The sequence below is a fragment of the Hydractinia symbiolongicarpus genome, chromosome 12, assembly GCF_029227915.1.
Source record: "Hydractinia symbiolongicarpus strain clone_291-10 chromosome 12, HSymV2.1, whole genome shotgun sequence".
In the NCBI taxonomy this organism is placed as follows: Eukaryota; Metazoa; Cnidaria; class Hydrozoa; order Anthoathecata; family Hydractiniidae; genus Hydractinia; species Hydractinia symbiolongicarpus.
Window position 1 is genome coordinate 14,968,762 of NC_079886.1, and position 13,371 is coordinate 14,982,132.

General features: G+C 34.8%; 1 protein-coding gene across 3 annotated transcripts in view; it reads right to left on the minus strand.

Annotated features, from left to right (window-relative positions):
- The window catches only part of LOC130622231 (tRNA (adenine(58)-N(1))-methyltransferase catalytic subunit TRMT61A-like), a 76,816-nt gene that overhangs the window by 25,275 nt on the left and 38,170 nt on the right, over positions 1 to 13,371 (minus strand). For all 3 annotated transcript variants that reach the window (XR_008981024.1, XM_057437669.1, XM_057437670.1), the window contains exons 6-7: positions 10,880 to 10,977; positions 7,538 to 7,596 (exon numbers count right to left, since the gene is read on the minus strand). Coding sequence is in view for 2 of the 3 variants with exons in the window: in XM_057437669.1 (XP_057293652.1) it covers positions 7,538 to 7,596; positions 10,880 to 10,977 (157 nt within the window). In the remaining variant the exon portion in view is untranslated. The remainder of the gene's footprint in view (positions 1 to 7,537; positions 7,597 to 10,879; positions 10,978 to 13,371) is intronic.

Genomic DNA, 13,371 nt, shown 5'->3' on the forward strand with positions numbered 1-13,371 from the left:
ATTTGATTGATAAACAAATTTCTCCAAACAACAAGTTCAGAAATCGATATAATGTCAAAGTGAGTTATAGTTGCATGTCCAACACCTAATCATTTATAAATTCTCACTATAAAATGATAAATGAATGAAAGACAGTGTAATTGTGTTAAGAACAATCTTTGTCCACTCGACAATAAATGTCTTACAAAAAACATTGTATACAAGGCAAATATTTCGTCAAATTTACCCGGTTATGAGGAAAAGTTTATATTGGAATGAGCGAAATGAAAATCACAAAAAGGTTTTTTCGCATGAAAACATAAAACGATACAGTTTTGTCAAAAGAACTTTGGGACATTAAGGAAAAATGTGGCGAACCAACTATAAAATGGTCAATACTTGCACTCTAATACTTAACATTGCACAACATATAACCAAAACACAAAAAGATGCAATCTTTGTACAAGCGAAAAGTTTGAATTGATCGATACGTTGCCAAGGAGACAACCTTGCAATTTAGAAACTAAAGTAATTTCCAAATGCCAGCATAAAAACAAACTTTATCTTTCGACGTACGACTCAAAAGACTGATGTATATATGCTAAGGAGAACGTTGCCTTGCGCTGCACTGCATGGTACGCATTTTATAACGAACTTTATTGCACACTTGTTTTGCTGAGGATTGTCGTGTAAACGGTACAAAATTTTAGTACAAAACAAAGTAGTGTTTCTTCTGAACAACATATATTATGTATTATGTATGCTCTGTATTGCAGTTATACATAGAGCACTCCCTGACGAAGAAGATTTTAATCAAACTGTTCTACTAACCATTGTGTTTTCTTCAAGTGTCAATTTTAAAATTGAATAAAAAAAGGAAATATTTCTTTTGAGTGGTTACAAAATCACTGGCAAATTTTATTTTTCCCAATACTAGTTAGCAATTCTTGCAATACAAAATTACAGAATTAGGATAACATCTTAAATTTTTGGTCACTACGGAGGCAACTTGAACTTTAAGCTATTATAACTACAAATTACTTTGCTTTTGGAACATTTTCAAAATTGATCAAAATTAAGCAAGAACATCTCAAGGAAAGCTGTAAATCGCCTGGGGAAGACTCCTTAAATTTGAAATCACAAATGTGTGAAATGTTGGTTCTAAACACTGCTAAAATTAACAGCGATAATCACGTGGTCCAATTAAAGGTGTAATGAGCAAATCTTGCAACATGCAGAAAAAAAGTTTGGAAATAACTTTGTTAGGAAAATCCCTTTATCTGGTGAAAAACTTTAGACAACAAACCTCCAACTTAGGGCCCATTTTTTATACCTTAAAATCTGTCTTCCAGTACCACCGATACGAACTAAATTTGTGTCTGAAAAAATCGAACTACAGGTCAATACCGCCATTTTTTGCCATTATGAAAGTACCGTGTTGAAATAATTATACAAGAAATTGCAATTAAGCCCGTGAAAAATGTAAACATTATGGTTACTCAGAGAAAGAGAAAAATAAGATCTTTGTTGTGTTATTATTTGGAGAAAAACAGTGTTAACGAAAAATATAACAATGATGATGATATATATGTTATAATTTTTGCAATTAATACCTGTATTTCACAAAGATAATCATTAGAGTTGCTGACTATTTCAAAAAAATCGTTCCGATATACAGTAACAGCATGTTCAAGTTGCACTTCAGTTCAAGTCGTACTTCCGTTGAGAATCTTTGCAGTGTGTTAAGTGAACACCTGCTACAACAACCACACCTGTTGGCGATTTAATCAATTTATAGACGAGATAGATAACACTAGGTTGAAGATGGCTAGTGTAAATGTTGGTACTCTGAGAGGTAAAGCAGGTGAAGTAGTTGAAATGTTAGAACGTAGATCTGTTGATATGTTTTGTGTTCAGGAAGTCAGGTGGAGAGGAGCTTCAGGAAGATTTGTGGAAGGTCAGAGGGCAAGGTATAAGCTTTTTTGGATTGGTAATAGTGATGGATATGGAGGAGTTGGCATATTCGTTGCAGAGAAGTGGGTAGAAAAAGTAATAGATGTTATGCGTGTTAATAGTCGTATTACAGTGATAAAGTTTTTGATAGTTAATAAGATTGTCACTTTTCTCTCAGTTTATGCGCCACAGTGTGGACTCATTGAGGAAGATAAAGACAAGTTTTATGATGAGTTAATAGCAGTCACATCAAAGTTTGGAGACACTGAACTTGTCATGGTAGGCGGTGACTTTAATGGTCATGTTGGGAAGTCATCTGAAGATTATAGAGGTGTGCATGGAGACTATGGATTTGGAAGCAGAAATAAGGAAGGGGAGAGATTGCTTGAGTTTGGAATGGCAACGGACATGGTGGTTTCCAACACATTATTCAGTAAGAGATAGAGTAGGCTGATAACATATGAGTCAGGTGGTTGTAAGACACAGATAGATTACTTCCTGGTTAGAAAGTCAGACAAGAAATTCGTGAAGGACTTGAAAGTTATATCGGGGGAAGAGTGTGTTTCCCAGCATAGGTTGCTGGTATGTGATATTATCGTGAAGAGTGTTAAAGAAGCCAAGGGAAAGTACAGGCCCCGTCATAAAGTCTGGAAGCTGAAGAAAGAGATTGTAGCAAGCAAACTTAGTGCAAAAGTTCAGTAGTTATCCCACAATGGTCAATGTGATAGTGACAATGTTGAAAGTACTTGGACTACTTTGAAGAATTGTCTTCTAGAAGCTTCTGATGATACCTGTGGGTGGACGAAAGGACCAGCTAGACATAGACAGACCTGGTGGTGGAATAATGAGGTTGACCAGTGTGTAAAGGAAAAGAGGAAACTTTGGAAAGAGTGGAAGTCAGGTGGTAGTAAAATTATTTACTTAGAAGCTAAGCGTCGTGCTCGTACAGCAGTGTATAAGGCAAAATCAGAAGCAGAGAGAAACAGATTTGAAGATGTGTTAAGAAGGAAAGACCAGCGCAATGAGGTATTCAAGATAGCAAAGCAAATAAAGAAGACTAATCAAGATGTTGTAGGTGAGAAGTGTATACGTAATGATAAAGGTGTTTTGGCTAACAAAGAGGAGGAGAAAAGGGTGGCTTGGAAGAATTATTATCAGAGGTTGCTTAACACTGAGTTTGATTGAGATGAGGATAATTTGTCTGATGATGATGTTGTAGAAGGGCCAGCTATGCAGATCAAGACAGAATGGGTAGTGGAGGCTATTAGGATATTGAAGATTGGCAAGGCTGCAGGAGTATCAGGTATTGTTGCAGAGATGGTAAAAGCATCTGGATATATTGGAGTTGAGCTTATTACAAGTCTTGCTTATCAGATTATAAAGAATGGTGCTATTCCGAGTGAGTGGCAATCAAGTGTAATAGTGAATTGTTTCAAGGGCAAGGGTGATGCATTAGAAAGAGGTAGAGGTTTGAAGTTGGTTGATCAAGTAATGAAAGTTATTGAAAGAGTGATTGATAAGTTACTTAGAGAAAGAATTGATATAGATATGATGCAATTTGGTTTTGTTCCAGGGCGTGGCACTACAGATGCAACATTTTTACTCAGACAGCATCAGGAAAAGTATTTAGGAAAGAGAAAGAATCTCTATTTTGCCTTTGTACATTTAGAGAAAGCTTTTGATACAGTGCCACGTAAAGTTATTTGGTGGGCTATGAGAAAATTAGGTGTGGATAAGTGGCTAGTTACGATGGTACAGTCTATGTACAGCAATGCTAGAAGTCGTGTCAGGATTAACGATTCACTTAGTGATAAATTTAGTGTAAATGTTGGTGTACATCAGGGTTCTGTACGTAGTCCTTTGTTGTTTGTTCTAGTCTTAGAAGCGCTGTCGATGGAGTTTAGAACAGGTTGTCCATGGGAGTTATTGTATGCAGATGATTTGGTCCTCATAGCAGAGTCGATGGAAGAATTAGTTGAAAAGTTTGAGAAGTGGAAGAAAGGACTAGAAGAGAAAGGGCTAAGGGTGAACACAGCAAAGTCTAAAGTCATAATTAGTAGCATTGCAGCCAAGTTTGACCTTGTAGTTGGAAAGTGGCCTTGTGGAGTTTGCAGGGAAATGGTTGGTAGTAACTCAATTTTTTGCCAGACTTGCAAGCATTGGGTACATAAGAAGTGCAGTAGTATTGGTGGAAGGTTAAGAGCTGACATTCCGTCCGTATGCAAGCGTTGCAAAGAAGATATTATAGAGAATGAAGTATTTCCAGCTTTAATGATGTACAAGTGTGGCTCGTTAGAGATAGTTGAGAACTTTTGTTACTTAGGTGATATGTTGGGCAGTGAAGGGGGTGTTGGAAGAATTGTTACTTGCAGGATAGGTTCTGCTTGGAAAAAGTTCAGAGAGTTACTTCCTTTGTTGAACAGCAGAGTCTTGTCAATTGAGGTAAAAGGTACGTTGTACGAGGCCTGTGTAAGAGGCGTTATGTTGTACTGTAGTGAGACATGGGCAGTGAAGCAGGAAGATCTTGACAATTTAGAAAGGAATGATATGAGAATGGTTAGGCGGATGTGTAACGCCAGTCTGAGAGACAGAAAGAGTTCAGATGAGCTAAGAAGCAGGCTAAGTATCCGTAGAATTAAAAATGTTATCCAGATAAGAAGATTGAATTGGCTAGGGCACTTGGAAAGAATGGAGGGGGATAATTGGGTAAGAAAGTGTAGAGACTTGATAGTTCCTGGGGCAAAGCCCAGAGGCAGACCGAGAAAGACTTGGCAGGCGGTTATAAGGACGGACTTGACACAGTTGAGTTTAGATCTAACACAGTCTAGATCAGATTGGAAGAGGGTCATTAATACACCCCGTCCAACCCATGCTAGCATGGAAAACGGACGTTAAGCCGAGAATGATGAATGATGATGATAGATATAGAAGAGATAGATACAGCAAAGGGATTCCGAGAAATGAATGGAATAGATGTCGTAAAGGGAGCAGTTGATGGATGCCACATAACGAGGGAAACCCACAATGAGGCATTCAAAAACAGAAAAGGTTTTTCATCGGTTGTTTTGCAAGCGGTCTGCAATCATCAAAAAAATTTACTGATGTGTTCACAGGTTTTCCCGGATCAGTACATGATGCGCGTGTTTGCAAACTCAACACCTAAATCAAAAAATGACAATGACGAGTTCACCTGATGAAAGTTTTTTAATTGGAGATGCGGCTTATAAGGACGAAACATATATTTATATATAAGGATTCTGGTAAATTTGATTTCTTTTTTCAACAAAAATACAATGTCATTGAACGACCTTTTTGACCTCATAAAATACAAATTTAATTTCTACCGTTAAAATTGGTTGAATTAAAAGATATCGAATTCTTGTGCCGATATTATATTGGCGATTTGCACACCTCATAATTTTTCAATTGGTGAAAACCTGTGAAACAATGAAGAGGATGCAGATTTTTTAATTGATGCAGAAGTAGAGGTACGGATCTTCCAATTTAATTTTGTTAGTCACCGAAACTCTAAGCATGATCGCAATAAAGTATTACCTGGACCCATGTTGGACAGTCACTCGAACAATTTCTGTCTTAATTCTTGGGTTAAATCATTTGTAATTAATCCCACACATCGAACCCCAAGAATTTTTCACAATGCATTGAATACTTTGTTATTAATATTAAATTAAGTTCCTTTTTCAATAAAACGGTTACATCAACCTCGTCCCCAGGGTCTTGTGGCCCCTGAGATGTTATTACGGAGTGGCTAACAATGACCCTGAAACAGGCTGGTCACGTGATAAAAAAAATTCCAAGATATACTGCGAATTTTAAAATTCCAAAGAAAATTGAAATGCAAATTTGACGCTTGCCTTGATAACAAGATTTAGAAATGGCGGGCGAAAAAAGACACAACATCAAAAAAAACTTTTTTGTCGATGAGAGCAAAATTGTCAGAATATTAATGACTTTACTCTATTGATCTGGCTTAGCTAGATTGTTTAATATTGGCAAAAAGCTTTTAACTAAGAAGTATTGAAAGTTTATTGCTGTTAATATTCATAAGCTGCAGCTGCCTGCGCTGAGTATTATCCAGCTACCTAGCTAACATGACATCCTGAGACCTTTACTGAAGCATATATTTAAAAACGAAATATTCAATGGCTATTTTTTAGCAGGTGGGTAATTTTGTTGAGAACACGTAAGAAATTGTATGGGAAGAGCTGGGTATTCTAGTTGCACAAAAATTTTTCTAATATGCACAAAAAATTTTTCCTATATTTAAAATCAAAACTAAGGACATTTTGCCTGTCGATTTTCGTAAGAGGTTTTGGCATTAAAAACAACACACATCATGATGAAAGTCATCTGCATGAGTTTAGCCAACAAAATGTTTCTTAAAAATGTGACAGGTAATTTAGCTAAGATTTAAAGAGAACCCAACCTGCTTGTCACCAAAATAATTATTAAAATAGACTTAAACATTGACTAACAAAATTGGGTTTTGTTACCAAGTAGGATAATAAATTTAACAACATCGATATATATATGGCCACCAGCTATTAATTATTAAGATGTTTAGGTAATTTGGACGATATACGCTAGCTAGCGAACTACAAGTTCTGCAGGAAAAGACAAACACCTCACACATATAACAATTTAATTATCGAGATAAATTTGCTTTATATGATGTAAAACTAAAAATGGTATCTTTTTCTAGCGTAATTCTCAAACAAGCCTCCCTAGATTTGATGTAAAACTTTAGCTGGTCTTTTTAACCACGCCACAAATAAATCAAACGCCATATTTGTTGTATTCTTGTTTACAAAAAACTCCCGCGCCGGGCAGAAAAAACTTTTTTTCAGGGCAATAATTGTTTACAAATTATTTTTCGGGTATAATTATCATAAATTATCATAAATAAACATGTGACCAGCCTGCACTAGGTCCTTTTTGATGCCTTACCTTCATCAATAAGGCAAAAAACCCTGGGAACGAGGTAGCGGTTGCATATTATTTTGGGAGGTCCAGGCAGGTTCTTTTTCTGGTACAGTTTGAAGAGTTTTTTTTTTACTGGTTTTGGTATCTTCAGTGTAACTTTTGGTATTGGTAGTCTTTTCAATTTCTTCCCAATTCAAAACCATTCCTTACAGTCTGAATAGCGTGTGGTGATGTGTTAGGCACATGTATTTGTTTTCCAGCCGTCATATTTGTTTCGATTTTGGAATAAATAAATTATGTTGTAATTTGGATAGCATAATTATTCAAATAATTGATGAAACAAGTTACATAAATCACCGTAGCGTGTCGTGAAAAAATAAAATGGCAGCACTGGCAGCAACAGTGCCTGACAGAAAGGTAAGACATTTTACTGCGTGTACGATCAGTATCTTCGATCCTTACCTCTTGACCAGTGGCAAAATTATCCGGCTAACAGTACTAAACTTTTGAAAAAAACAGAAAACAGTATTTTTGTTGGTACTGGAAGCACTGATATCCATATATTGACATAAAAATTGGGCCCTTAGTCACTTTGCGAAGCTTCTTTCCCCATATTACAGAAACGTTTGTACTTAACTGTACTTCTACAATCGTAACTTACCTTTAACGCACGTTTTGCATGTGGAACAGCGTCCCAAGGAGCTGGCAAGTCTAAAAAGACTTAAAAAATATTGCATGTTTACAATTTGTTCAGACAACATAATGTAAAAATTGTACAATATTAACACCTTAGACAAGCAATAACTGATTGGCTAAAATGCCTTCACTACAAGCTTTATACAGCATAGTATAACTTTTAACCTTATAGCAACATAATAGTAGCTATAAATGTAAACAAACAACTTTGCTACAGAATTGTTAACATAGCTAGTTACATACAGACTCAAAAATCAACCTACAGTAAATCAAAACCCTGCATCACTTTGCCAGAAGAACAGCAAAAATGTCGATAATTTTAAATCCACTGCGTTTCTAATATCAACATTCATCGCAACATTGAGCAACAAGCAAAATTGCGTCAAATTTGTGTGATGGACTCTTTGGTTTAACAAACATTAAAAAAATTCTATATATGGATATTTAAATTTTTTTTTTTTTTTTGTACATGTATTTGAAAAATTGATACAATGAAATTTAAGTCGAACATTTTCTTTTTTTATCAAAACCTTGTTTTTACAACCATTTCACAAGTATATCTTTATAAAATAATCCTGGTTTCTACCACCCAAACAAAATAGCTATCAGTTACCTTGGGTAATATTTCTTGGTACAGATAGACAAAACAGTTTATATTGTATTAAAATCAGGTAAATAGATCATTCCTAACGTTTTAAAACACCTGAAGCCTGCTAAAGTAACTTATAGTAGACGAAACTGTGCCCGAAGAGAAAATAGGGATGTTTAATTATTTTTCGGCACAAATATGACTTATTCACGTTTTATTAATTTTAAAATTTCGGCATATGCATAGGATTCGTGGGACAAAGAAATGTTGTTTGAACAACACTGTTTTTCATCTTATATCTCACTGTAAAAACTCGTTGGTCTTAGCAAATGGTACCAGTTCTCTCAAACATGTAAACCATATATAGTTTAAATCAATAGTAGTATGTAAACCGAAGTATGTGTAAAAAAAGGAAAATGGTATAGAATAATGGTAAATCCAACAAAGTTTTCTAAAATAATTAAAATTTTCTCGTCTCTGATGCTTCTTGGGAGTCTGTTAAAAATATCTGCAGCTATATTACGAAACATTTTGTCAGATTGATAATCTTTAAATACTAATGTAATACCAATTGCACGTATGTACTACCAGGAAGGCTAAACTTGTAAACAAGACTTATCAAAGAACATTTATTTCATGGCACCAACATCCAAATATTTCATTTTTAATCACCATGGTCATTATTATTGGGCTTGTTATTTCTTGTACGAGTAGTTCATGTTGTATAGTCCATTTGATTGACGATCTACATTGAAAATTTTACATAAAGGATATAATAACATCGAAAATATAAAACATAAATACAGCTGAAAACCTAGGTATAATTCTGGACATAACCTAAACCCTAAGAAAAAAAAAGCCTCTACTTCCCAAAAAATGGTTGAAAATGGTAGCAACAACAATTTTCCCGAAAGCTTAAATTTGTCCAAAATACCAGAATGCTTAAAATTCGATTACTTTTGTTCTACACGAATTTTAGGATCCTGTTTGAGATAATTATTTAACGTATTTTCCAGTGTTTACATAATTTTTTTCGATATTCAGGTAAAATCTGTAAAAATAGTTAAAGTAGATTAATCATGTGTCCAAAATTTAAAGAATTATTCCACTTGATGAAATAAGTAGTGTTATGAGTTTCAATTTATATGAATAATTCTGACGAAAGTTATTTTTTTTCTGCGATTATAGACATTTGTGGAAATTTAGTTTTGAGTAATGGACAATATATAAGTGTCTGAGAGATATAAGACCTGAATATTTGGCATGCAGGACGTCTAATAAATAAATATAGAACCGGATTGGACCTTCACAAAATAGACCCAAGGAAACACAACCATGAGTATAAATGACTACTACCGTTTAAATATTTTTTCTCCCAATCCATACTAAGGACTTATAACTAAAAAAAGTAAAAGTCATGAAACAGGGTGGGTTCGCATTCAATGTGGCAAATATGGCAAATTCCCAATTCACTCTACTTAAACATAATTTAGTATAAAAAAGTTCGAGGTCTGCATTATTGTGTATAAAAGCATTTCAACAAAAAAAATTATAGACATTTCGTGAAAACTGATTTGTTATAAACTGAAAAAAGAGTGATGACAATCACACAACTTTGGGATAAAGAAAAATTTAAGAAATTCGTGGAAAGTCACTACCTAGTTAGGTAGCCACTTTCAGAAGTTCAGAAGTATGTGAATATAAAATGAAGAAGTAGCTAGCTAGCCACTAAGACATGAGAATTTTAAACCTATTCGTGACAAAACTGAATCTGAAATATATTGATTTAATGTTTTTTTTTCAGAATTGAAACAAACATTTTGTGTTAAAAGTTTGCAAGCTTTTGTCTTGGTTTGAAATCAACAGGTTGTTCCTATATTTATAAGAATCGCCTGAATATTGTTCCAGGATCATTCTGTCGGTTAATTAGAGTTTTGCACCAATTGGAGTCCACCAAACTTTTCGCCAGAAAAATATTTTGTCCAGATAGATGCGCGTTTCACACTTGTTAAAGACGTGCAAAAAGCAAATCTAGTACTGATCTGTTATTTATTACCTTTGGCAGGTCAGGTAACAACTGCACCGCAATGATCGTACAAAATAAAGACCATCGCGCTCATGCACTTGACCGAGAGCCCAAATAACACAAGGGACTGCTAAAGAATGCTGTATGATACTGATAGCGTGGTTTTTGTAGTTAAAGGAGATTTTACATACAGGAAAAACACCATACTTATTGCGACAAATCCTTCTTCTTTAGAAAAAAACTACGCAGTGCCTCCAGAGCGTACTATCCACTGCTGACATCAGCGAAGCCTGAAGGGTCGACCTTGCAGTTCAAGGTATAACCTGTTCTATATCTAACTAAGTCTAATTTAGCAATATACTATTTATAAAATACCAAATGACGCTAACAAGTTCGTTCAAGCGATTAGGGTCCTGTTGTTAAATTACTGTGCCATTTACAGTTTTTACTCACGTAATGTACAGTTTCTGATGAATTACAACTTTGTAACACTACTATTGATCCCAGAGGATGACATCACAGCATGACATGCACTTACAAATCTCTTGAAAAATTTTTGCTAATTCATTTATTTCCTATTGTTTTAGAGACTTGGCAACCTTTTACATCATGGTAACATGACCACGCTCTTAATAAAAATCTTAATAAAAAAGAAAACCGAAAGTTCAGAAGAAACAAAAGAGCACATTTACCAGCATCGGCTCCATCTTCCATACCAAAGCCATCTTTACATGCATCTGCACATGCGCACGAGACGTAACCACTGAAACCATGATCTTTAAATTCTTCCCTGAATGGATTTTAAAGATATTTAGTTTAATAATTATTTTGAATTAATTAACTCAATTTAACTTGGTCCTGAGAGAGGGTGAATAAGTCCTTTCCAACTTACTTGAATGACAGGTATAATATTACCTCAAGACTTAAAGCATCCTGCATTTTCGTGTTTTCAGAGTTTACCTGATTAAAAATCAAACGTTTATCCTATCATAAATAAACTTAGTGACAATAATAATGTCGTTGATAACTTTTACATTTTTAAGGTGAAAGTACATACGACTGAACTGGCTGCAACAAAATATTCTTACAAGGCAGTAAAAATAGTTAAATTTTACTTAATAATTCTAAATGGGCCATTTCAGCTTAAGCGGTATAAAGTTCAGAAAAATTGAAATAATGGCTTGACACTTGGTGTGATTTGTTTTTAGATCAGTTTGATGAAAACGTTTTTGAAAGCAAGATGCAGAAAACATTAAAAGTAATTTTCATGATTGAAATAACTCGAATAGGGTTCTCATTTCCTGGTAAAAAAAAGGTTAAACCGAATTTGGGAAAAGTGCAATTTTTTTGGGCTCTGCCCCGATCATATGGTCACAAATATATTTTATACATTCACAGGGTGTATTTTAAAAATTAAAGTGCTGGCCAACTGTTTTGCCGTTAACAGAGAAAAATTTTATCCCAAGTCTCAGGAAGGTTGTTTTATGATAAAGGCATTACATCTGAATTGCTGCATCACTTTATTTATTACCAGTATTTTGTGTCCACTGCATTTGCGACGCACTGTAACTTGCCAAAACTTCATATGTAGCACTGCTTACCTGTACAAGTGCTCAACCAGGGGTGCAACACCAGGCCTTCCAACCAGTGTTTGCAAATGTGCTCTTGACAACTTCCAAACAAATTTATAAAAAAGACTTTATGAAGGGTTGAGAATGATCAAGCTCTCTTCTTAAAAAGGCCTCTAACTGAAGTTAACCTTGCTCATTTATGGTGTGCAGAAAGTTTGATGCCTTCGTGTACAGGACTTCTTAATACAAATTTAATTAGAAAAAGGAACTCTGCCCATGCTTTTGGTTAGAGCATGTGTTTTTATATTGACCAGTTTTACATCCTCCTTTACATATTTGTTATTATTTCCCTCTGTAGCTGTGAAAAGTCTAATGAAAAGGTTGGATTGGTTCATTTAAATTTATGTACCCGCCCCTAAAATACACAACTAGCTGGATGACCCAGCCTTGAACGGTAATTTGAGAGCCTATGTTCACGTAAACCTTTTGAATATCCAGCTGGGACTTTTAGTACAGGTATACAGTTTGTTAAAAAAAACAGTGAGGTGCTTATAGTGACACAGCTTTTGAGATGTACAGTACAAGTACAGAGATGCTTTTCATATCCCAAATAAATTCATGTAAAAGTTCAAAACTTAATGGTGACTGACACCTGTCACTATTTTGCAAATCATATGTCCTTTTCAGTCCTATTCAAAAAGAAAAATAGGCCCTGTAAAATATTAACAGTTAATCTGCGAGTAAACTGTGAGTAAACAATAAGTCCTGTAAATATATTAATGGTTAATCAAGATTTTTGTTAAATTGCACAGAATACCTGTTATTTTTTAACTAACTTTATAAACTAACTTTATTTAACTAACTCTTTCTCTAACTTCAGTCGACTGTATTTGGCAACTTTCATTCTTTGGCAAAAACTAATTAGCTAAATCCTAAGCTGTATATTAGTAATAATGTTTCCTAATATAAAAAGTTTTAAACTTAAAAAAACCCTGAACAAAACAGCATAAATACAGCTAAGCTTAGGCACGTTTATAGTTACAATCTTACAAAAACGATGCCTAAGAACGGTTTTAGACTCACTGATTGAAAACAATATATATTCCAGTCTTCTGAATGGCTCGTTTGGTCTTATAATCTAGAGTGATAGGACGTTAACATTGCTATTATCGGCTGAAACATGTAAACATGCATGTAAATTTATATTATAAAACGATGAAAGAAAATATATTTGATAACTATACCCAAGAGCGAGCTTCAACGTCTGCCATAATAGAAGTTTTGAATTTGCTAGCAAATACAATATAATGTCTGTGACTTTTACATGGATAGCCTCGCAAATATCGAGAGATGTATTGTTTATTTTCTGGAGGGGCCATGTCTTAGATAGGAGTCCTGGAGTACTTAATGCTCATTTCGAGGTATGCAGACTCAATCAGGGTCCACCTCCCTGAAACAACCAACGGCCCATACGGTGTTCTGTCTCCCCCAGTTCCCTCACATGACTGTGGTTAACCCAGGGCTATGGTAACATTCACTCGCCCATATTGAATCACTGCCAAGCGGAATCAAATCCCAATCTTCAGCACAAAGTGCAAGAGTTATAGCCATTA